The sequence below is a fragment of the Procambarus clarkii genome, chromosome 75, assembly GCF_040958095.1.
Source record: "Procambarus clarkii isolate CNS0578487 chromosome 75, FALCON_Pclarkii_2.0, whole genome shotgun sequence".
NCBI classification, from domain to species: Eukaryota; Metazoa; Arthropoda; class Malacostraca; order Decapoda; family Cambaridae; genus Procambarus; species Procambarus clarkii.
This window is the reverse complement of record NC_091224.1, coordinates 27,022,698-27,049,648: the sequence shown is the minus strand read 5'-3', so window position 1 is coordinate 27,049,648 and position 26,951 is coordinate 27,022,698. Positions and strand designations below refer to the sequence as shown.

Sequence of the window (26,951 nt, the reverse complement as noted above, 5' to 3'; positions counted from 1 at the left end):
AGACATGCATAGCCAATAGACCTGTGCAGCCAGTCTCAAATCCAAGACAAGGAGAATTCAGCAAATTCAATTTTAATATTAAATGGATCACCTGGGAACATATAGACCAAGACCTTGCAGAAATAGGCTAGGAAAGACAGCTAGATAATACAAACTTAAACCAGTGCTTTGAGAAAATAGGCTCAGTAGCTCTAGAAATATGTGCAAGTCTCATAGCACTAAGGAGAAAGAGAAAAGATGCAAACTGGAACAAGAATGCCATTTGGCATTCCCTCTATAGGCGAAGAAAATAAATCGCAGAACATCGGAAAGGCCCAACTCTATCCCAGCAACAACAAAGAAGTCTATGTAAAGAATTAGAAACAATCAAGTTAAAGACAGGGATCATATAAAATCCAGGAGAGGCAGAGAGAGCAAAAGGTCATAAGTGAAGTAGAGAAGAAGCCAAAATACTTTTTCTCCTACGCAAAATCTAGAACAAAACTACATCTTGCATTAGGCCTTTCCACAAGGATGATGGAATTTTACAGATGACAACAAAGAAACGAGTGAAATATTGAGGCTTCAGTACGAGTATGGTTTCAGTGAACTCCTGAACACATTGAAGTTCATTGATCCAAACAATTCTTTATGAATGTGATACCACCATCGAACCATATATCAGATGTCGCTCTAATCTCTGGACTTTGAAGTAGCTATAGAGAGCATGCCCATGCACTCTGCACCAGGCCCAGACTCCTGGAATTCTATATTCATCAAGAAGTGCAAAAAAAAAAAAAACAGGCCCTAAACAACTTTTGGAAACAGAGCCGAGATACTGGTATTATTCCCGACATACTGTACTTAAAACAGCAAGAATCACACAACTTCACAAAGAAGGTAGCACAGCAGATACAACAAATTATAGACACTTAGCTCTAACATCATAAAATCTTTGACAGAGTGCTAAGAAGTAAGGTCACAAAACACATTGAATCAGTGTCAACATAACCCTGGGCAACATGGTTGGGGGATGGGAAGTACTAACAAATTTGTGCTAGCTCTGAGAGATTTGATAGTTTGTTTGCATTGTCGGGGGAGTTTGTTTTGTGGTTTTGAAACTTCAGTCTATTTGAACCCAGCAGTGGTCTGTATTGGTTTGCTGATGTTCTAGATGCTTTCTGTTCCTCTGTGATGAGGCCAGGTTCTGCCTATAATCCCTGGTAATTCAAACAGAACTCCTTGGCTGATGTGATCTAGTAGTTGGGAGCCATCTTGGCAAGATAGCTTCAGGGAGCCACCAGGGCTCGCCTAGAAAAAGGCATTTCATTACATTTGATGCTGGTTTTCTGTGCTCATGTGTTCTTTATACAAGTAGTCATTTTATAATTTATAAACATAAAAGTGATAAAACCAATTTATTTTAGTGTATCAGCGAGCTGTAAGTCCTAAGTTGGTTCGACTGCATAACAGCGGAAGTGGAAACGATCTGCCACCTGTTCAGCATAATTGTTCCCCTAATGCCTCCCAGCCACAGCCAGAGCACGACCCTGACAGAGTTGCCCTCATTGCCTTCCCTGATGAGGTCAGTGTTGGTCTCCAGTGCTTGACAATATTGTCGTGTTATGTAAACATGAATAATAATGGTATTAGCAGTAAATAAGATGTATTATATAGAAACAGAAGAATTAGTAGATTGATGTATAGTATATAGACTGTTTAACCACCGTGCTGTGCAGCCTTAAAATATGACATTCCCGCTGTGCGCCAAAAATAAATTCTTTGCAAAAAATAATTTTCTTTTCTTATATTATTAAAATGCAGTCTCTGATCACGGGAAACTAAAAACAAAAATATTGTATGTGACATACTTTAAACGTGATGGAGCTGAGAAGTTGAGCAAATTATGGGTGCTGAGTGATGGAGCGCTCGGGGGTCACTCGACCCCGCCACCCCGTGGGGCGGCAGTTGCCGCAATTATAATTTTTCACAATTATTTTGATGTTTCTCATTTGTTTCTTCTCTGGGTTTTTGCTGTAATATTATTCAAAAGTGTGTAAGTTGTAGAATTTATATAGTTCAATGTGTGGAACATCGCTATGCTCAAAATTATGGGGCTCATGTGTGACTTGTATATTATATTCTATGATCAATCAGTGTTTTCGTTGTTACTGTATTACGCTATATACACACGTTGTATATACCTATATACATATATGTATATACATATGTGTTCACCATAACGAACCACAAAGTTGGTATGGTGTGTCAAAACAACAAGACTGGCCGCCACACAGCAGCTAGCAGACGCCATCTCCCTCCATCCTTCAACACCTCACTCTCCAACATGCCTCCTCCCACCATACTGTTATTGTTTTTATTACACTATTTACACATATTATATATAAGTATCTACAAGTTTTGTTGACCATAACTGTACAGTTAAGCTGGTATGGTGTCCAAACAACATAGTGGCCACAAAAAACTGCATGACAAGTGACACACCAGCTAGCAGACGACAGGCTCTCTCACTCCCTCACCAAAATGGCTCCTTCCAACATACTCCTTTTGCTGTTATTACACTATATACACATGTTTTATACAATGGAACCTTCGTTTGCAATCCTACTCCGTTCCTAGAGACACGTCGTACACCAAAAATTTGTCAACCAAAACAAATTTTCCCATAAGAAATAATGTAAATTGAATTAATCCGTTGCAAACCCCAAATATATTAACTTAAAAACACATTTCACACCAAATACCACTCATTTTGGACTATACAGTATGTATATCTTATCTTTAATGAGGACTCTTGTTGGTGTATGGAAAACAGTGAGGAGGAGGGGGGAGGAGGAGAGGTGTTAGTGTTTGGAAGGGGAGTCCCCTTCCATTATAACATCAGGCAGTGATGACTTCTCTGGGGTACTCTCTCTCTCCTACGTTTGGGCAGGCATACCACTAAGGACCTGGTTGTGGCTCACTGCTTGTTTGTCTCACTAAAAACCTGTATATTGACACTTGTTTTTCCCTTCGTTGTAACACTTGTCTGAAGCGAGACATCACAGTGTCATTAAAAAGGTTAACACAACAGCCTGCTACAGCTTGATTTGGATGACACTTTTCAGCAAAACTTTTCAATTCTTCCCATACTGCACACATTTTCTTAATAAATGAGGAAGGGACATCCTCTACTTTACATCAACAACCTTCATTCCATTTTCATATTAACGAATGATTTCTTGTTTTTTCTATATCGTCATCCTCACAACTATTTTCTTAGGTTGAACTTTACCACTGACTTTCTTGGGACTCATTTCATGATATATAATAAGACCTTTTATGTTAAAAAAACAAAAATGCACGCAAAACAATGAAATTCTTCACAAAGGAATTCAAGCGCGGTCGCGGTCGTCACTATGCAGGATACACTGGTAAACAAAATGAGGAGTGCCTCGCCCCACGTCCCAAGCACCACACGCTCGTTTAACCCATACGCGTATCAACAGACATAGTCTTTCAAGTAAAACGTCGTACACCAATTCAAATTTTACGACAAATTTTACGTTATATACCAACAAAATTCGTACTCTAGGGCAGTCGTACACCAAGGTACCACTCTATAAGTATCTACATTTGTGTTCACCATAGTGAACCACTAAGCTGGTATGGTGAATCCAAACAAGAGTGGCTGCCACACACCAGCCAGCTACTGCTACCTCCCTCCTCGCCAAAATTCTTTCCTCCTATGCACATCTCTAATTATCAACACAATCCTGTTATCAGAATCCTGGTCACTAAATCCTGTAAACCAATAATTTTCCACAAGTTTATTTTGTAAAGGAACATGAGAAGTTGTTTCAAGATTCTTAGATGGACAAACAATGGCAGTGTGCTGTAGCTAGCGCTGTGAACATCTTACAGCATTGTGTTCACTGATATCTGAACATTCTACACAGTCTTTATCACAGTCAGGCTCTTCTGTATTACTATCATGGGTAAATAATACCAGTTACATATATACTTTGACATTTTTAGGCGATGCTGTGGTCACAGCATCGCTGTGAATTTCAGTCAAGAAATCAAGGCCAGAGATGACGACTGCCCCAGATCGCATCAGCCAGTAAACTGAAGGTGTGAGTAGCTGGCATGGAGGAGTCCAGAGCTCCCCCCCACCCCTCCCGGGGAGGGGAGGGGAGGGCTGTGCAGACAAGTGGCACATCAGCGATGTATGACAATTGCTTGTTTCCCTGAGTGTTGGGGGAGTTCTGTCTCTGTTCGGTCTTGGTTTTTTTTTCTTTTTCTTATAATTTTCTTACCAAGTGGAGTTTGTTTTGTAATGCCTACCTTTCTGTGTGCCTAACCCTGGTCGATGGCAGACATGGAATGCTCCCAAACACATGGGAGGTTTCCATAGGCCATTACTCCCTGTGCCTCTCTGAGGGGGCCAGGTTCTGGCTCGTGGTCCCCGGTAGGCTGAACTCCAATTGACTGATGCCCCAGACTAATATATCACATATCAGTCCGATAGCTCCAGGGAGCCTCCAGGGCTCGCCCAGAAAATGGTGTTTCATTACATTCAACACTGGTTTTCTTTGATCAGGTGACATCTGCTGAGGCGTTGTCTGCTCGTATCACATGCTCCATGCTGTGATTTGATTTCATCACATCATCAACCAGAACTGCCTATTGATTTTTTTTGATGCATGAAAAGTTGATAGATATATACGCGATGTGTGCATTTAGTGTAATACGGTAATAGCAAAAACTGTGTTTTCTTGTTCAAAGAATATAATATTTGAACTCATATTAGAACGTGACACGAATGCTGTATATCTGTTAGTATCAATATTCTACACATTCTATGATACAAATAATATTATTGACAGTGCTTTGCATAAATACACTTGAAAAAAAAAATGATAAAAACATTTACAATGTGAAAAAAATATGATATATTCAATATGCACTGTTACAATTTAATGTAAACAATGCTGGACTAGGCTAAACTCTGTTAACCAGTTACAGTGGAACCTCGATTAACGAGTGGCTCTATTAATGAGTTTTTCCAGTAACGAGCAAGCCACTCGCAGCAAATTTGTCTCTATTGACGAGCTCGCCTCTATTAACGAGCAAAACCACATGGTGCTTCCTAGCATCTCGCGGGTTCTCGCAAATTCTCGGACGCCTCCGATGCCAGTGTTGTTGTTGTATCGCACACAACAGGCATCCCTCTGGATTTATTTGCGCTTTTCTTTGGGTTTTTAGTGGTTTTGCAACTACAATTTGTAACACACGATGTCTCCAAAGAAGCTGCTTGCTAAAGATAGTGTTGTCAAGAGGTAGAAAGTCACAATTACTGTGGATTTAAAGAAGGAAATTATAGCAAAGCATGAATGTGGTGTCTGTGTGACTGATCTCATAAGGGAGTATGGCAGGTCCTCATCAACAATTTACACCATTAGTAAGGGAATGAGGAGGTAAGGGAGGATGCTGCCTCTTCCACTGAGATCAGGGAAGTGTTTGGAATGTTTGAAAAGGTGAACGCATTCTTGGAAAAGCTGCCCTGATAAAGCAGTGACAACCCGGTGTGTGAAAATGTTTAATTAATTTATCACTTTGTGATAACACTTTATGAAAGTGTTATCACTTTCGCAGGTATATGTCGCTTGAACGTGACACTTTTTTCTCTTGAATGCACCCAAACACCGCGCTCAAGCGTCATTTGAGCAAATATTTCTATATCCAATTCTTATCCGATCGACTTGGGGATTGTATACATGTTTGCCATGAAATTTCCGTTTTCTTTAATAACCACATTGCCTATTTGAGAAAACGGCATTGTATTGTATCTTCGTGGGAAGACTATTATATTGTTGACACAACGAGTGTAATCAACGTAGTTTTTTATTTGGTGCTGGTCTAACGCATCCTTGTGTGACATTTGAAATGAAATTTGGGTGAAATTCCCAAGAAGAGAGAGCCCGCCTGACTCAGAGGTGGATTCTCCTTCCACACCATAACCCCTCTCCTCCTTCCCACCTCCCCATCGTCTCCCTCAAGCCAGCAATGACTCTTCATAAGGTAAAGTAAATATTAAAACACTACAACAAAACATTTATATTTACATGTGCAGTATTATATTTACATAAAAAAAAGTCATACAAGAATGGATGTTTTTGGGAGTGGAACGGATTAAATTTATTTCCTTTATTTTAAATGGGGAAATTTGTTTCTTAAGACGAGTTTTCCAGGTAACGAGCTCGGTGCCAGAACGGATTAAACTCGTTAATAGAGGTTCCACTGTATAAGGTTATTACACTCACCAGAAATGCTTAGTTTTTTTTTTTTTTTTTAGTTCATTTATTATGCACCCCATACCCATCTTGTGGGCGGTAGTGGAAAGGGTTACAGAGGCACATAATGGGCTCAGGGACTGAACCCCACAATTCATTTAGCTAAGCAAGTTACAATCTTGATGAGCTAGTTACAAAATTCAGTATAAGTCGTCACATCAACAATGGGTTCGAGATCGACCTCAAGTACAGGTTCTAAATTAAGCAACTGACATATGTGGAGAGCTAGTGTCAAAATTGATATGTTTGTCCTGCACACCGCCCCCCATCCAGTGGGCAGCGGTGGATAGGTTACAATCACTCAGTTACTACCTACAGTTAGCAAACTGGGGATATTTGGCTAAAATTTCTGGTAGCAGATCATTTTGGATGAAATATTGACACATCGCTGGAACATTGGTTATAGAATTGTCTCTAAATTCACGTATCTTTTCGCACTCCATCACATAGTGACGGAGGGTGTGCGAATAATTTTGTTGACACAGTTTACATTTGGTCAGGTCTACATCAGCAGATAATGCTTAGTGGTTCGTAATGGTACATAAAAACATAAATAGTTACATGAAACGTGTGTGTGTGTGTGTGTGTGTTTATATAGGGTAACAGTAACAGTAAATAACAGTAAAAACACTGTTTTATTGTCCTAAGAATATGATATAAATTACTCAACCCATAAATTACTCAACTTCTCTGCTCCATTACAGCTAAAGTATGTTGCATACAACTTTTTATATTTTTGTACTTTCCCATGATCAGGGAACACATTCTAACAATATCAGAAAGGAAAAAAAAATTGTTGCAAATAATTTTTTCTTGCACACCACAAGAGGGTCTCGCGTGAAGCGGGCACAGTACCAGGGTTAAGAACTGATTTGAAGATTATACAAGTTCATTACATTTCACTAGGGTGTGCCACCCACATATGAAGAGGCAGTAAGACACAGACCAGCAATCATGTTCGAGCCTCACGGAGGAAACGCGGGAAGCCGTTACACTCCTCACAATCATCGAAGTAGAGGACACAGAGTGGTGGTGCCCGGTGTGAGACGATCACGCCATAGAGACAACCCAGATAACATCTCCTATCAATCTATTGGATCAGCGCGCCAATCTTCCAGGTGAGATAGAGAGTTTATTTGTTCTGTATTTCTGTTTTGTGACGTTGGTCAGAGTAGACCGGATGTCCTAAGTGCTGTAGGTCAGGGTAGACCAGATGTCCTCCGTGCTGCTTGGACTCACTCGCTCACTAATTGTGGCACTCTTTTGATTTTCTTTGCAAATATGTCTAGGTTGAACTAGCTGGAGTTTTAACAGAAACACTTTTGAGAGAGATTTTGAATGAATGCTGGAAAGTATGGTGAAGGCTACCCGAGTAAAGGGCCACATTTGGTAAAGGTATACGGTGCATGTGTATAGCAATAAACATGGGAGTAAGCCTCGAGGAGATGGTCAATTTGCAATCAGAAGGAATGCAAAAAGGAAACAGTTATAAGGAATGTGAATGTTGTAGTGTAAGGTCACCAGTCTTCAACCACTCAAGCCAATAATTGACAATATTTACTATTTGTGTCAAATATTTGTGCCTGCAGGACTGAGCTGTTAGCTCTTGAACTCCACCTTTCTAACCGTCTGTTGTACAATGTACTGACTCCCGACCAATTTTTCTCCGTTATGTCTACTACTGTACATATATTTCTCTAACACATGCACGTGCAAATCCCCAGGATGTGTCCTGCAGCAGCTGTTACTCCCTGGCACCTAACTACTGCTAGGTGAACAGTTACATCAGGTGAAAGAAACTATGCCCACTTCTCAGGCTTATGTGACTTTCTTGTCCTGACTTCGTGGCCCTTTCTTTGAAATAGAAGGAAATCTAATATAGAATTATATATATACAGTATATATAAACTACAGGGGCTTTCTGTGGGGAGCCCCTCTGGCTCCCTGGATCTATTGGACTGATATATGCAATATTAGTCTGGGGCATCAGTCAAATGGAGTTCAGCCTACCGGGGACCACGAGCCAGAACCTAGCCCCCTCAGAGAGGCACAGGGAGAAATGGCCTATGGAACCACCCCCCCCCCCCCCATGTGTTTAGGAGCATTCCATGTCTGCCATCGACTGGGGTTAGGCACCCAGAAAGGTAGGCATAACAAAACAAACCCCACTTAGTACGAAAATTGCAACCGAAGACCAAACAGAGAGGCAAAACTCTCCCAACCTAAAGAAACAAGCAAAGGTCATACACCCATACACCGCCACCGCCCCCACTTGTCCACGCAGGCCTCCCCTTCCCGGGAGAGGAACGGGAGAGCCTCGGACCCTCCACGCCGACTACTCACACCTCCAGTTCGTTGGCTGATGCGTTCTGGGACGGTCATTGACTCTGGCCTTGATTTCTTGGCAGTATTGTGCCTTAGTGGTGTATCCTGCTGGTTGTGGTGTGGTGTCCAGGTGAAATTAGGGTACTGGGGCTGCATGCGCTTAGGGCTGCCTTCCCTAAGCCCCTTGTAAGTACTACCCCTGGGGTCTAGGGTTACCTTCCAAGGCAACTGAAATGGTAAAATATTCTCGCATTTAGTACGGGCTGTATTGAGGCAGCTGCGGGGAGCCAGGTGGGGCAGCAGCAGCGGGGAGCCAGGTGGGGCAGCAGCTGGGAGCCAGGTGGGGCAGCAGCTGGAAGCCAGGTGGGGCAGCAGCAGTGGGGAGCCAGGTGGTGCAGCAGCTGGGAGCCAGGTGGGGCAGCAGCTGGGAGCCAGGTGGGGCAGCAGCTGGGAGCCAGGTGGGGCAGCAGCAGCGGGGAGCCAGGTGGGGCAGCAGCTGGGAGCCAGGTGGGGCAGCAGTCAGCTGGGCACTCAGGCCAGACTTGGAGGGGTCTCACTCAATACTCCTGACACTCCCATAGAGGCTAGCTGTCCTCCTAACCTCCCTAATACATCCCCTCACCACTGACACACATTTATTATGAATTCTTCATTTTGACTATGGAATACGATAGAACGGTGTTACAAACAACTGAAATGGTAACATTTTCTCAGCTAATTTGTTGACAAAAGCAGACAGTGAGTGAAACATCGAGGTACTCACCTAATTGTGCTTGCGGGGGTTGAGCTCTGGCTCTTTGGTCCCGCCTCTCAACCGTCAATCAACAGGTGTACAGGTTCCTGAGCCTATTGGGCTCTATCATATCTACACTTGAAACTGTGTATGGAGTCAGCCTCCACCACATCACTTCCTAATGCTTCATGTCCCCCCTAACTCTTCTGTCTTCCAGCGAAGTGAGGTTTAATTCCCGTAGCCTCTCCTCGTAGCTCATACCTCTTATCTCGGGTACTAGTCTGGTGGCAAACCTTTGAACTTTTTCCAGTTTGGTCTTATCCTTGACTAGATATGTCAAGATATGGACTCCTTGACTAGATATGGACTCCATACTGGGGCCGCATACTCCAGGATTGACCTGACATATGTGGTATACAAAGTTCTGAATGATTCCTTACACAAGTTTCTGAATGCCGTTCTTATGTTGGCCAGCCTGGCATATGCTGCTGATGTTATCCTCTTGATATTGGGCTGCAGGGGACAGGTCTGGCATGATGTCAACCCCCAGGTCTTTCTCTCTCTCTGACTCATGAAGGATTTCATCTCCCAGATGATACCTAGTATCTGGCCTCCTGCTCCCTACGCCTATCTTCATTACATTACATCCGTACACACTCTACTGCCCCCACCATCATATCACATTTATCCACCAAGCGCATGTTGATGTTATTGTCCAAGACACAATCTGGCTTATAGATTAGTTCTCTGGTGGTTCTGTTCACCTTGCCACTGTCCACCATTGTACCATTGTGAATGGTGGTCAACATGTTCACTTCACGCCTGTCTTTCCACTACACTGAAAGTATTCCACCTGTTTTTCTAAGCTCGCAATCACCAACCTGCATAGCAGTGTGAAACACTGGCATTTCCCTTCGTTTTGCCTTCACTGTGCCACACACACCAGTTCCATTATCAAGCAAGAACCTAGTTAGCAAGGGACTGGTTTAATAGTTATCTGTGTATAATATGTGGCCCTTGTTCAGATATGGTGCAAGCAGTGACTTCACAACACTACCTGAGAAGCCATGTTGGTCATTAGCAGGAATGTCTACATTTGTACCCGTATACATTATCATGTGTAACACAATTCCTGTTTCACAGTCACAGAGTACAAAGAATTTCAATCCAAATCGGTGGCGTTTGGAGGGAATATACTGCTTGAAGGCAAGACGTCCTTTGAAAAGCACAAGGGATTCGTCAATCACAAGCTTCTGAGCTGGTACGTAGAAATCCCTGTACTTTCCGATAAGTTCATTCAGGACGTGCCTTACCTTCCAAAGTCTATCATCTTCAGTCTGGTCTTCATCATTTGCAAAGTGAAGACACCTGAGGATTATTGCAAATCTGTCTCGAGACATATATTTGCCAAACATCGGTGTTGGAACAGTATGGTCTTTTCTCTAATAATGGTCGAGTACGTGTTTGACACAATGTTTCATCAACATACACAGTGCCAAAAACACATACATTTCAACTACAGTCGAATCTTTCTATCACTGCAAACGTGAATAATTGGATAACTCCTGCTCATTAATGAGATCACTCGCATATTTGTTCGTCTCATGAACAAGATGTTCCATTAGCGGCTCATCAAAATATGCAGTAAAATAGTCCATTTCACACATATCTGCACCTTTATCAGGGAAAATGTCTGTAATTCCAACATCCAAATTATCAAAAACAGGAATTTGTGGAACAAAATCTGTCCCATCACTCCACACAAAAACACTGGGTGTCTTTCGAGAGCAAATAGCGGCACCACGGCGAGGAAACCGTGGACCAGGAGCTGAAGCAGGTCTAGGAACAGTAGGGGCGGGCAGGGACGGTGATGGAAAATTCCTCGATGTTGAGGGTCTTTGTTCATGTGGTGCCATGTGGTGCATCATGACTTGACCAGATGCTGCTGACGTGACAAATTGTCGCTTGGCAACACCACATACTCCTCCACTTGCACTTGCGAAACTGTTTTCCGATTCTAAGTCACTAAAACCGGAAAATGATTCACTTTCTTCAGAATCGTCAAGCAAAACATCAATATCTTGCAAGGGAGCACATGAACTGTGTGGTCTTGCACAAATTGGGGGTCGAGTGAGGGCGAGGAGGCATGGGGTGAGATGTTAGGCCTAGCCCTGGTGGAGCCAGCGTGTTCACACTCGTCGTCGGTCGTATCCACCTCTGAGGGCTGTGTGTAGTCATGATCAAAGTCTGAATCGTCGAACAAATTACGATTAATTTCGTCCTCGGTCAGAGGTCGTGAGGAACGCCTCGCTGAGCGGGGTCGGTCATTGGAACTTGATGCGCTCGCCATGGTGTCTGCAGGGGTAACTGAGGTCTGTACACAAAGGGGGACCCACGCTGGATTTTTTTCCCAGGCGGGGTTTGTTTATGGTCGGTTGAGGCTCGCCGATGACTACCCCTATCCCACGCGGGGCATTTAAATTATAGCTCTAGACACGAAATCATATATAAATGATATGCGTGGTTTCGGTTTTGTCACTGATATCATATATATATGATATGCGCGGTTTGAGGGTTAATAATGTAGAGTGCACACTATCTTTCTTGGGTGCATTTACAAAATCAACTGATAGATCCCAGTTATCCCATGGAGTAATTGGATGATTAATCATTAATTGAGTTGGGTACATATTTAATATTTTGATGGAGTTGGCTGGCTACCTTGTAGAACCATAATACATAATCAGATTTCGTTGTTCTTCTATAGACCTCAGGTGAGTGCAGCATATTAGAAAGTTTAGCTTGAAACTTCATGTGTTGTCTAGATCTACTCAATGCCTTCATGCCAAAAACTGTGCTAATAGACAAAATTCTCTAACTTATGGTAGGTAATTTTAACTCTGCTCTCATATTAACTATTCTCGTGGACTTTGGAGCCCAAGGATGAGACGCATAGCTTCATTTTGCAAGGTTTCAAGAGATTTCAGCTCTTTCTCTGTATCACAACAAGTTTATAGTGCTAAACAAGAATTTAATTTTCAATAAGAACAACTGTATTGTATTTGATGTAAATACCAATTTGAGGTAATTGTATAAAATGTTGCATTGCAGTACATCACGCTCAATGAGCATGCGCAGCTGGTCAGCTTGTGACAGCCTGGGCTCAACTGATACTGTGGCAGTGAGTGACTCCACTAATGTGACAGTCGACACCCAGAGCTCGGGTGGAGCCAGCAGTGGTACCTCACAAGCTCCCTCGTGTCGTGCCTTGGCTGGCTCCCTGGCATCATTTGACACGTCTTCTCTGGTTAATAATGAGGGTATGTTCAAAAGCACATAAAATGGTGAGTTTGAATTATGTGGGAAATAATAATTACCGGTAATCTTCTTTGAAATGCCTCCTAGCATTTTGTAGTGACAAACCCAACACAGAATGGATTACCTTATTCTGGGGTTTGAGTGATGGGCACTGAGGGGTATGTAATTTCTAGTTTTTATTTTTGTGAATCTAAATGTTGTATTTTATTAGTTAAAATATCATTTATATTTTTGTAATATTAATTTTTAAATTTCATTAACTAGTGTTTGCAAGTATGTTTAGTTCTTATAAGAGAATGCTTGTGTATGTTTAAAGTAGCTTTCCCCATGCCTATTTCACGAGGGTAGCATCCCCACCCCACCTTCCTTGAGAGGGGATTCAAACCTACCTGACTGTGTGTGTGTTGAGGAGTGAGTGAGGTATCCATCTCACTTGTAACGTTGTTTACCTCAGTTTCTCCATGTGGCCGAGTACAGTAGTCGATCCGGTAAGTTTATAAATTTATTCTGTGTTGCATTATGTCCCATTTCCTGTGTTTTTAAAATAAATGTAAAGCATGAATCTTGCTGATTTGTTTGAGTCCTGAAGTTCAAAATAGTTGTGCTATTCACATCGTGTTGTTCCCCCTCACATATGAAGTGTGTTTCTGGGGAGCCCCTTGTGCCTCCCTGAAGCTCTCACTAACATGACCCATAACTACACCATCACATCACCTGTAGAGATGAGTTTGGCCTGCTGGCGACCACAGCCAGGACTGTGCCCCCCTCACTGATTTACAGGAAGCTGGTGACACTCCGTCACCTCACTGAGGAAGGCATCCAGAAGGTCAGTAAACCAATACAGAAATATAGACAACTGCTAGGCTCGGAGAAACTGAAGCCTCACAACCCGCCAAATGAACTTCCCCCAACAGTCTAAACAGTGATAGAAAATTTCTCAAAGTAAGTGAGATCCTATCTCAGGAGATAGGTAGAGTGCCCGGTCAGCATTCAATCCCTGACCGTCTTAAGTGGTTGGGCACCATCCCTTCCTCCCTTCCCAAATCCTTATCCTGAACCCTTCCAAGTGCTATATAGTCAGGTTGCTGCGGCTCACACTGCCTACTGGCTCAAGCCCGTAGCTCCTCAGCTAATGTGATGCTTTCCACATGTCTGCAGTAGGGCTCCAGGTCATTAGTAGCGGTGGCCGGCCCCGGTGCTTTTCAGCCAAGTGCTCCTCTGGACTTTTTCCTGTGTAGTTTATTTTGCATACTGTTGTGTAGTATGACTTTTAGTATGCTTAGAGCTGCATAGGCTGAGGGTTCCCTTCTCTAGGTGCTCTCTAGCATTGCTCCCTCAACTGACAGAGGTCCCTTCTCTGGTGTGTTTGGCACTTAGCTTCCTTAGAAGTCCTTCCTGCTTGGGGGGTGGCCCTTGCCTTAGGTGAGTCAGGGATCTAGTTTACCCTCTGTTTTAACCCTGGTTGGTACCAAGTGTTGGCTGATGGGATGCACCGGTGCTGACCAGCTTGTATATGTGACACACTGAAGTCGGCTTTCACGGTTGTGTAGCCCAGGCTGTATTAGTATACTTTTAGGTCAGGTGTAGCATTCCCAGTGCCTGGTTGACTACCTGTTGACTACTTGTTGAAGATTCCAGGGATCAATATTACTGTGGCCCAGTCTCTGACTAGGCCTCCTGGTTGCTAATCTGATCTAAAAGGCTGTTTGATTTGGCTGGTCACAGGATGGTTGATCAGGTATTCCTTTCATGGTTGATCAGGTATTCTTTGAAAGTCCTTGTCGAAGAACACTGAACACTGAAGTTTGAAGAACACTATGAACACTGCGAGAAGTTGGCCAGTTATGCCTGGTTTATGTAGGGAAAAGTGCTGAAAAGTCTTGGGCCTTTGATGTTGATAAAGTTTTCTCTCAGTGTGCAACAAGTACGCTGAGAGAGCCACACCACTCCTGGTTGTGGTGTATTGTTTCACCCTTCAGGCCCTGGAATACCCTGTGGGTTTGGTTGGCCTAAGGATATTCCCTCCAAACCCCTTTTTGCCTCTTGCGAATTTGAGGGTTGTTCCTCGTCTGTGTCACAGGGTGGAGTCAACTCTTTATGCCTCTGCCATGAAACGTGTTGTGTCAGAGACACCTAGGACCTGGAGTCTTGAGGGGTTTGTAGTGCACATGTGGCTCTTTTATCTGACCTTCCTAATGAAGTTAGTGCATATCAGGCAGCTAATATGCCTGTAATCAGGCACATCATACAGTAACTCCTACGCCTCACCCTTCACACACCCTACAGACGATCATATGATGCGGTGGTCATGTTACCGTACCTTGTAAGTTTAGGGGTAATCCTGGATGTTGCGGGTTCATATGGTTAGAATCCTGGTCGGGTCATTTAAAGTTCTTTGTGATTTAGGGCTTGCGTGTTCCTGTAGCCTTTCTCACATATAGATATATTTATTGTTGGTCCAGCTGTCGCTACGAGTTAGTGCGAGGTGCAGCCATATTGTGGGATACACATTCTGGCCTGCAGATTATCCTATCCAACTAAGGCTAGGAGAATTATTAAATTAATAAACTAAGTAAACATAACTCTCAAATTAAATAGATATTAAATTTATAGATCACCCCTTTGCAAATGGAATTTAATGTGAATAAATGCGATGTTATGGAATGTGGAATAGGAGAACATAGACCCCACATAACCTATAAATTATGTGAGAAATCTTTAAAGAAAGAGATCTAAGGGTTACCTTGTGGTTACCTTGCAATGATTTCGGGGTTCAACGTCCCCTGCGGCGGCATCCAGCCTCCTTGGCTGGATGCGGCTGCTCGCAGCCTGATGTATGAATCACAGGTATCCTTTGGAGGTGTTTATCAAGTTCTATCTTGAATACTGCGAGAGGTTGGGCCATTATGCCCCTTATGTGTAGGTGGTTCTAGATAGATAACTATCACCTGCGGACCACATATATCGGGTGGATATAAACAGGAGCTGCCTCGTATGGGCCAATAGGCCTTCTGCAGTTAACTTCATTCTTATGTTATGTGAAAAACATCGTGCAAGGAGCCTATGCTACACTTTCTAATTTCAGAATTGCCTTTAAATAAATGTATGGTGAAATACCAATGAAATTGTTTACAGCTTTTGTTAGACCAAAGCTGGAATATTCAGCAGTTGTATAGTGCCTATATCTTAAGATGCACATCAACAAACTGGAAAAGGTGCAAAGATGTGCCACTAAATGGCTCCCAGAACTGAAGGACAAGAGCTACGAGGAGAGGTTAGAGGCATTAAATATGCCAAAACAAGAAGATAGAGGAAAGAGAGGCGATATGATCACTACGTACAAAATAGTAACAGGAATTTATCAAATTAATAGGGAAGGTTTCCTGAGACCTGGAACTTCAAGAAGAAGAGGTCATAGTTTTAAACAAACTAAACAAAGCCGCTGAAGACATATAAGACAATTCACTTTCGCAAACTTTCACTTTCCTCAGTAGTTTCAAAGCGTTGTACGACAGAGTACTGGGAAGACGGGACACCACAAGTGTAGCTCTCCTCCTGTAACTACACACACATCCTGCAGTAACTCCTACACGTCACCCTTCACACACACACACACACACACACACACACACATACACACACATACACACACATCCTACAGTAACTCCTACATGTCACCCTTCACACACACACATCCTACAGTAACTCCTACATGTCCCCCTTCACACACACACATCCTACAGTAACTCCTACACGTCACCCTTCACACACACACATCCTACAGTAACTCCTACACGTCACCCTTCACACACACACATCCTACAGTAACTCCTACATGTCACCCTTCACACACACACATCCTACAGTAACTCCTACATGTCACCCTTCACACACACACATCCTACAGTAACTCCTACATGTCACCCTTCACACACACACACACACATCCTACAGTAACTCCTACACGTCACCCTTCACACACACACATCCTACAGTAACTCCTACATGTCACCCTTCACACACACATATCCTACAGTAACTCCTACACATAACCCTTAACACACACACACACACATCCTACAGTAACTCCTACACGTCACCCTTCACACACACACATCCTACAGTAACTCCTACATGTCACCCTTCACACACACATATCCTACAGTAACTCCTACACATAACCCTTAATACACACACACACACATCCTACAGTAACTCCTACACGTCACCCTTCACACACACACACATCCTACAGTAACTCCTACATGTCACCCTTCACACACACACATCCTACAGTAACTCCTACACGTCACCCTTCACACACACACATCCTACAGTAACTCCTACACGTCACCCTTCACACACACACATCCTACAGTAACTCCTACACGTCACCCTTCACACACACACATCCTACAGTAACTCCTACATGTCACCCTTCACACACACACATCCTACAGTAACTCCTACATGTCACCCTTCACACACACACATCCTACAGTAACTCCTACACGTCACCCTTCACACACACACACATCCTACAGTAACTCCTACATGTCACCCTTCACACACACACATCCTACAGTAACTCCTACACGTCACCCTTCACACACACACATCCTACAGTAACTCCTACACGTCACCCTTCACACACACACATCCTACAGTAACTCCTACACGTCACCCTTCACACACACACATCCTACAGTAACTCCTACATGTCACCCTTCACACACACACATCCTACAGTAACTCCTACATGTCACCCTTCACACACACACATCCTACAGTAACTCCTACACGTCACCCTTCACACACACACATCCTACAGTAACTCCTACATGTCACCCTTCACACACACACATCCTACAGTAACTCCTACACGTCACCCTTCACACACACACATCCTACAGTAACTCCTACACGTCACCCTTCACACACACACACATCCTACAGTAACTCCTACATGTCACCCTTCACACACACACATCCTACAGTAACTCCTACACGTCACCCTTCACACACACACATCCTACAGTAACTCCTACACGTCACCCTTCACACACACACATCCTACAGTAACTCCTACACGTCACCCTTCACACACACACATCCTACAGTAACTCCTACATGTCACCCTTCACACACACACATCCTACAGTAACTCCTACATGTCACCCTTCACACACACACATCCTACAGTAACTCCTACACGTCACCCTTCACACACACACACATCCTACAGTAACTCCTACATGTCACCCTTCACACACACACATCCTACAGTAACTCCTACACGTCACCCTTCACACACACACACATCCTACAGTAACTCCTACATGTCACCCTTCACACACACATCCTACAGTAACTCCTACACGTCACCCTTCACACACACACATCCTACAGTAACTCCTACATGTCACCCTTCACACACACACACATCCTACAGTAACTCCTACATGTCACCCTTCACACACACACATCCTACAGTAACTCCTACACGTCACCCTTCACACACACACATCCTACAGTAACTCCTACACGTCACCCTTCACACACACACACACACACACACACACACACACACACATGTCACAAGTGGAGTACCACAGGGTTCAGTTCTTGCACCAGTGATGTTTATTGTGTACATAAATGATCTACCAGTTGGTATACAGAATTATATGAACATGTTTGCTGATGATGCTAAGATAATAGGAAGGATAAGAAATTTAGATGATTGTCATGCCCTTCAAGAAGACCTGGACAAAATAAGTATATGGAGCACCACTTGGCAAATGGAATTTAATGTTAATAAATGTCATGTTATGGAATGTGGAATAGGAGAACATAGACCCCACACAACCTATATATTATGTGAGAAATCTTTAAAGAATTCTGATAAAGAAAGAGATCTAGGAGTGGTTCTAGATAGAAAACTATCACCTGAGGACCACATTAAGAATATTGTGCAAGGAGCCTATGCAATGCTTTCTAACTTCAGAATTGCATTTAAATACATGGATGGCGATATACTAAAGAAATTGTTCATGACTTTTGTTAGGCCAAAGCTAGAATATGCAGCTGTTGTGTGGTGCCCATATCTTAAGAAGCACATCAACAAACTGGAAAAGGTGCAAAGACATGCTACTAAGTGGCTCCCAGAACTGAAGGGCAAGAGCTACGAGGAGAGGTTAGAAGCATTAAATATGCCAAAACTAGAAGACAGAAGAAAAAGAGGTGATATGATCACTACGTACAAAATAGTAACAGGAATTGATAAAATCGACAGGGAAGACTTCCTGAGACCTGGAACTTCAAGAACAAGAGGCCATAGATTTAAACTAGCTAAACACAGTTGCCGAAGAAATATAAGAAAATTCACCTTCGCAAATAGAGTGGTAGACGGTTGGAACAAGTTAAGTGAGAAGGTGGTGGAGGCCAAGACCGTCAGTAGTTTCAAAGCGTTATATGACAAAGAGTGCTGGGAAGACGGGACACCACGAGCGTAGCTCTCATCCTGTAACTACACTTAGGTAATTACTTAGGTAATTACACACACACACAAACCATCAGATGATGGTTTCAAAGGATTCTCACCACAAGATATAAGGAAAGGAGGTGTTCTTGGCAGGTTAGAGATAATTGAGGACATGCAAAAGAAGTATGAAGAAAAAGTGCTTAAATTAGAAGAGGACAATGGAGCTCTTTGGAGTGAGCTTTGCACTCTAAAAGGGAGTATGCTTCAACAAGGTAAGATTATTACTGCATTAACAGACAAGGTAACAAATCAGGAGGAGCAAATCAAGGAACTAGTGAAAGAAAATGAGGCATGGAAAGTGAAGTGTGGTGACTTTGAAGAAATAAACAAGAAAATAGACTCATATGGTGAACAACTCCAAGCAAGCCTAAGAGCTAACATAGAGTTAGGTAAGGATCTCCAACTGGAAACTTCACTGACAACTCACATAGAGGAGGTGAATAAAGAACTAGAAAAGTATAAAGAAGAATTAAAAGCGACATATGCTGAAGTTGTAAAAGAGAAAGAGACTATCAAAGAAGTGTGTTCGTTGTTAAAACCAGAAATGACCAACAAGAAGCAGAAATTAGGCAAGCAATTAGGAAAGAACTGGTTACCAACAGTAAACTGGTACAAAACACTGCAGATAGAACTAGGTCCATAATCATTTTTGGATGTTTAGAGAAGGAAATTTCATCTAGGGTGGACCGAGCGGCAGAAGAGATGAAAATCATAGAGAAAATAGTAGGTTTAGGAGAAGGCTCAAAGGAAAATGTCAGTGATTTTAGAAGAATAGAAAAATATGAGAAAGAAAAGAACCGCCCCTTAAGGGTGACGTTTAATGGAGTGAAAAACATGATGGAAGTGCTAAGAAATGCCAGGAAACTGCAGAGTGATGAGGTTGGCAAATTTTGGTCAATAAGACAAGACCTCTCCAAGGAAGACAGAGAAAAGCTGAAAATGAACCTAATTGAGGCAAAACGTCTAAATGGGGATAGAAATGAAGAAGACAGAAATTCTTTTTTTTACAAAGTGACAGGGACTGGAAAGCTTGTGAAATGGTACATAAAAACAAGGCAACAAGATCAGTAGTGGAAGGGGGAGTAAAGAGCAAAGGAAAAGGGAACATGTTCCTGAAAATTGTATATACCAACATAGATGGAGTGAGGTCAAAAACTTTGGAGTTGCAAGATATAATCCAGCTTAGGGTCCCAGATATTGTTGCATTATCAGAGACGAAACTTGAAGGAAATATAATAAATGAAGTCATATTCCCAAGAGGCTACTCAGTTTGGAGATGTGACAGGAAAACTAGGAAGGGAGGAGGAGTGGCTGTACTGGTGAAAAAACACCTGAAGGTAAAAGAGTTAATATTTGAAAACCCTCGAAATATTGACATAATGGCATTGCAGGTCTAGAATCAGGATGATAAGCTGATAATTGTAAATACTTACAGCCCACCAGCAAGCAACACATGGACAAAGGAAGAACTGGATGACAAACGAGAGGGCCTCATAATGGTCATGAGAGATATTATTGTACAAGCAGATAAAGATAAATCACGACTGTTGATACTGGGGGACTTCAACTTTAGAGCAATAGACTGGGAAGCCTATGAAGCAAGAACGGAGGACTTTTGGACATGCAGATTTGTGAACCTCATTCTGGAGACATTCTTGTATCAACACATAAAGCAAGCCACAAGAATGAGGGAAGGAGATATACCGTCAGTACTGGATCTAGTATTCACCAGGAAAGAAGAAGAGATTTTTGACATCCAGTACCTTCCTCCCTTGGGAAAGAGTGATCACGTCCTGTTAGACATTAAATATGCTTTAAGATATCATCTAGAAGAAAATGGGGACATTGAAACAGTTGATAAACTCGATTTAAGGAGAGGCAACTATGGGGAACTTCGAAATTTTTTTAATGAGTGTAATTGGACAGAATTGTTGCTAGGCAGGGAAGTAAATGAAATGTATGCCAAATTTTTAAAACTATACGAGGAAGGCACACAAACATTCATACCAAAACAGAGATGCAGGGACAGAAAACAGGATTGGTTCGACAGAAATTGTGAGAGGGCAAGAGACCAAAAGACACAAAAATGGAATCAGTATAGGAAGAGGCCAAACCCCCAAACATACCAGCGATACAAAGATGCGAGAAACAACTATACAGCAGTAAGGAGAGAGGCAGAAAGAAATTTTGAAAAAGGGATAGCAGATAAATGTAAAACAGAACCGGGCCTATTCTACAAATTCATAAACAACAAATTGCAGGTAAAGGATAATATCCAGAGGTTGAAAATGGGAAACAGATTCACGGAAAATGAAAAGGAAATGTGTGAAACATTAAATGAAAAGTTCCAAAGTGTGTTTGTACAAAATGAAATCTTCAGAGAACCAGACACAATAAGAATTCCAGAGAACAACATAGAGCGGATAGAGGTGTCTAGAGATGAAGTGGAAAATATGCTAAAGGAGCTCGGGAAGAACAAAGCAGCTGGCCCAGATGGCGTTTCACCATGGGTTCTGAGAGAATGTGCATCTGAGCTCAGCATTCCACTTCACCTGATCTTTCAGGCATCCCTGTGTACAGGAATCGTAGCAGACGTGTGGAAACAGGCTAACATAGTTCCAATCTACAAAAGTGGCAGCAGGGAAGACCCCCTCAATTATAGACCTGTATCATTGACAAGTGTAATAGTGAAAGTATTGGAAAAGCTAATCAAAACTAAATGGGTAGAACACCTGGAGAGAAATGATATAATATCAGACAGACAGTATGGTTTTCGATCTGGAAGATCCTGTGTATCGAATTTACTCAGTTTCTATGATCGAGCCACAGAGATATTACAGGAAAGAGATGGTTGGGTTGACTGCATCTATCTGGACCTAAAAAAGGCTTTCGACAGAGTTCCACATAAGAGGTTGTTCTGGAAACTGGAAAATATTGGAGGGGTGACAGGTAAGCTTCTAACATGGATGATAAATTTTCTGACTGATAGAAAAATGAGGGCAGTAATCAGAGGCAATGTATCGGAATGGAGAAATGTCACAAGTGGAGTACCACAGGGTTCAGTTCTTGCACCAGTGATGTTTATTGTCTACATAAATGATCTACCAGTTGGTATACAGAATTATATGAACATGTTTGCTGATGATGCTAAGATAATAGGAAGGATAAGAAATTTAGGTGACTGTCATGCCCTTCAAGAAGACCTGGACAAAATAAGTATATGGAGCACCACTTGGCAAATGGAATTTAATGTAAATAAATGTCATGTTATGGAATGTGGAATAGGAGAACATAGACCCCACACAACCTATATATTATGTGAGAAATCTTTAAAGAATTCTGATAAAGAAAGAGATCTAGGAGTGGTTCTAGATAGAAAACTATCACCTGAGGACCACATAAAGAATATTGTGCAAGGAGCCTATGCTATGCTTTCTAACTTTAGAATTGCATTTAAATACATGGATGGCGATATACTAAAGAAATTGTTCATGACTTTTGTTAGGCCAAAGCTAGAATATGCAGCTGTTGTGTGGTGCCCATATCTTAAGAAGCACATCAACAAACTGGAAAAGGTGCAAAGACATGCTACTAAGTGGCTCCCAGAACTGAAGGGCAAGAGCTACGAGGAGAGGTTAGAAGCATTAAATATGCCAAAACTAGAAGACAGAAGAAAAAGAGGTGATATGATCACTACGTACAAAATAGTAACAGGAATTGATAAAATCGACAGGGAAGACTTCCTGAGACCTGGAACTTCAAGAACAAGAGGTCATAGATTGAAACTAGCTAAACACAGATGCCGAAGAAATATAAGAAAATTCACCTTCGCAAATAGAGTGGTAGACGGTTGGAACAAGTTAAGTGAGAAGGTGGTGGAGGCCAAGACCGTCAGTAGTTTCAAAGCGTTATATGACAAAGAGTGCTGGGAAGACGGGACACCACGAGCGTAGCTCTCATCCTGTAACTACACTTAGGTAATTACACTTAGGTAATTACACACACACACGAGAGAACACGAGAGAATGGATGACAAACGAGAGGGCCTCATAATGGTCATGAGAGATTTTATTGTACAAGCAGATAAAGATAAATCACGACTGTTGATACTGGGGGACTTCAACTTTAGAGCAATAGACTGGGAGGCCTATGAAGCAAGAACGGAGGACTTTTGGACATGCAGATTTGTGAACCTCATTCTGGAGACATTCTTGTATCAACACAAAGCAAGCCACAAGAATGAGGGAAGGAGATGTACCGTCAGTACTGGATCTAGTATTCACCAGGAAAGAAGAAGAGATTTTTGACATCCAGTACCTTCCTCCCTTGGGAAAAGAGTGATCACGTCCTGTTAGACATTAAATATGCTTTAAGATATCATCTACAAGAAAATTGGGACATTGAAACAGTTGATAAACTCGATTTAAGGAGAGGCAACTATGGGGAACTTCGAAATTTTTTTAATGAGTGTAATTGGACAGAATTGTTGCTAGGCAGGGAAGTAAATGAAATGTATGCCAAATTTTTAAAAATATACGAGGAAGGCACACAAACATTCATACCAAAACAGAGATGCAGGGACAGAAAACAGGATTGGTTCGACAGAAATTGTGAGAGGGCAAGAGACCAAAAGACACAAAAATGGAATCAGTATAGGAAGAGGCCAAACCCCCAAACATACCAGCGATACAAAGATGCGAGAAACAACTATACAGCAGTAAGGAGAGAGGCAGAAAGAAATTTTGAAAAAGGGATAGCAGATAAATGTAAAACAGAACCGGGCCTATTCTACAAATTCATAAACAACAAATTGCAGGTAAAGGATAATATCCAGAGGTTGAAAATGGGAAACAGATTCACGGAAAATGAAAAGGAAATGTGTGAAACATTAAATGAAAAGTTCCAAAGTGTGTTTGTACAAAATGAAATCTTCAGAGAACCAGACACAATAAGAATTCCAGAGAACAACATAGAGCGGATAGAGGTGTCTAGAGATGAAGTGGAAAATATGCTAAAGGAGCTCGGGAAGAACAAAGCAGCTGGCCCAGATGGCGTTTCACCATGGGTTCTGAGAGAATGTGCATCTGAGCTCAGCATTCCACTTCACCTGATCTTTCAGGCATCCCTGTGTACAGGAATCGTAGCAGACGTGTGGAAACAGGCTAACATAGTTCCAATCTACAAAAGTGGCAGCAGGGAAGACCCTCTCAATTATAGACCTGTATCATTGACAAGTGTAATAGTGAAAGTATTGGAAAAGCTAATCAAAACTAAATGGGTAGAACACCTGGAGAGAAATGATATAATATCAGACAGACAGTATGGTTTTCGATCTGGAAGATCCTGTGTATCGAATTTACTCAGTTTCTATGATCGAGCCACAGAGATATTACAGGAAAGAGATGGTTGGGTTGACTGCATCTATCTGGACCTAAAAAAGGCTTTCGACAGAGTTCCACATAAGAGGTTGTTCTGGAAACTGGAAAATATTGGAGGGGTGACAGTTAAGCTTCTATCATGGATGAAAAATTTTCTGACTGATAGAAAAATGAGGGCAGTAATCAGAGGCAATGTATCGGAATGGAGAAATGTCACAAGTGGAGTACCACAGGGTTCAGTTCTTGCACCAGTGATGTTTATTGTGTACATAAATGATCTACCAGTTGGTATACAGAATTATATGAACATGTTTGCTGATGATGCTAAGATAATAGGAAGGATAAGAAATTTAGATGATTGTCATGCCCTTCAAGAAGACCTGGACAAAATAAGTATATGGAGCACCACCTGGCAAATGGAATTTAATGTTAATAAATGTCATGTTATGGAATGTGGAATAGGAGAACATAGACCCCATACAACCTATATATTATGTGAGAACTCTTTAAAGAATTCTGATAAAGAAAGAGATCTAGGGGTGGTTCTAGATAGAAAACTATCACCTGAGGACCACATAAAGAATATTGTGCAAGGAGCCTATGCGATGCTTTCTAACTTCAGAATTGCATTTAAATACATGGATGGCGATATACTAAAGAAATTGTTCATGACTTGTTAGGCCAAAGCTAGAATATGCAGTTGTTGTGTGGTGCCCATATCTTAAGAAGCACATCAACAAACTGGAAAAGGTGCAAAGACATGCTACGAAGTGGCTCCCAGAACTGAAGGGCAAGAGCTATGAGGAGAGGTTGGAAGCATTAAACATGCCAAAACTAGAAGACAGAAGAAAAAGAGGTGATATGATCACTACATACAAAATAGTAACAGGAATTGATAAAATCGACAGGGAAGATTTCCTGAGACCTGGCACTTCAAGAACAAGAGGTCATAGATTTAAACTAGCTAAACACAGATGCCGAAGAAATATAAGAAAATTCACCTTCGCAAATAGAGTGGTAGACGGTTGGAACAAGTTAAGTGAGAAGGTGGTGGAGGCCAAGACCGTCAGTAGTTTCAAAGCGTTATATGACAAAGAGTGCTGGGAAGATGGGACACCACGAGCGTAGCTCTCATCCTGTAACTACACTTAGGTAATTACACTTAGGTAATTACACACATCCTACAGTAACTCCTACACATAACCCTTAACACACACACACACATCTTACAGTAACTCCTACATCACCCTTCACACACACACATCCTACAGTAACTCCTACACACTGACAGTGTCAATTACAAGGATAATGTCTACATTTCAGGAGCACCACTGCTTGAGGAAGCAGAAGGAGACGATGGATTTGATCAGCAACGCACGGAGGACCAGTTCTCTCTCTCTACTCGGGACTCCGACAGCTTGAAAGATAATGTCTCTCACACACGGTCTGTTACTGTCAGCCTGCAGGAATGATGCACACTAAGGTCTTATGGTGTCTATGTTGTCTTGTTACGTCATATTGTAATAGTATAATAAGTTTTACAGTAAAGGGTCATTTATCAACATTGCAATGCAGTACTCACTCTGCCTTTGGTTCATAAAATAATTATTGCAGTTAAATATCATTTACTGAATTTCTGGAATGCTTCTGTAGTGTTTTGCAAATTCTACAAGCAACAGTGTGATTATCCATGTAACACCTATGCTCAGACATGTATGGTGGCTGCAAGAAATTAAAGATGAACTATTGATTGGTTGTTGCAAGTCCTCTGGCATCACAGCAATGCTACTTTACTTTTAGGCACGAACGATAGTTCAATTGGTATTTCAAATAGTTCTCCAGGTAGACACTTCGTGGCGAGATCAACGAGCCTGGTAATGAAGTTTTGTGCGGGACCTTATGGACTGTCTTACTATTGGGACAAGAACGTAACCATTCCAAATAAGCTAAATTGTATTACAGTATTTTCAATGCCTAGGAAAAGTAAAGATTTAAAAAGCATGACACTGAATAAAATGTATGAGTTTGTGAATGTTTCCTTGTTAGTAATAACATTATCTGTAATTGTACAAGTTTGACTACCTTAAAGGCCTAAAGTATATTGACTTAAACTATGATTGCTAAGACATTAAGTATTCATATCCAATACAACCACTGTATAATGGTGAAGCGTGCCACAAATCATTATACTGTACTTAGGAAAACAATTCTGAAGGCAAAAATTCAAGTGATAAAATGCTTCACATGTCACACTCATAAGGTAAAGTCATTACACTTAGGCATACTATACAACGGGTAAATTAATGTCCTCAGGGCTAATG

General features: G+C 41.9%; 1 protein-coding gene across 4 annotated transcripts in view; it reads left to right on the top strand.

The window, feature by feature from the left end:
• Positions 1–26,658, top strand: part of LOC123771630 (sushi domain-containing protein 4) — a 70,116-nt gene extending 43,458 nt beyond the window's left edge. For 3 of the 4 annotated variants that reach the window (XM_069313418.1, XM_069313419.1, XM_069313420.1), the window contains exons 10-13: positions 1,407–1,564; positions 7,242–7,453; positions 12,505–12,713; positions 25,954–26,658. In XM_069313418.1, coding sequence (XP_069169519.1) covers positions 1,407–1,564; positions 7,242–7,453; positions 12,505–12,713; positions 25,954–26,102 — 728 coding nt within the window. In that variant the 3' untranslated portion in view covers positions 26,103–26,658. Of the gene's footprint in view, positions 1–1,406; positions 1,565–7,241; positions 7,454–12,504; positions 12,738–25,953 lie in introns of all 4 variants that reach the window. The other variant, XM_069313421.1, reaches the window with a different exon arrangement.
• Positions 26,659–26,951: the final 293 nt, after the last annotated feature.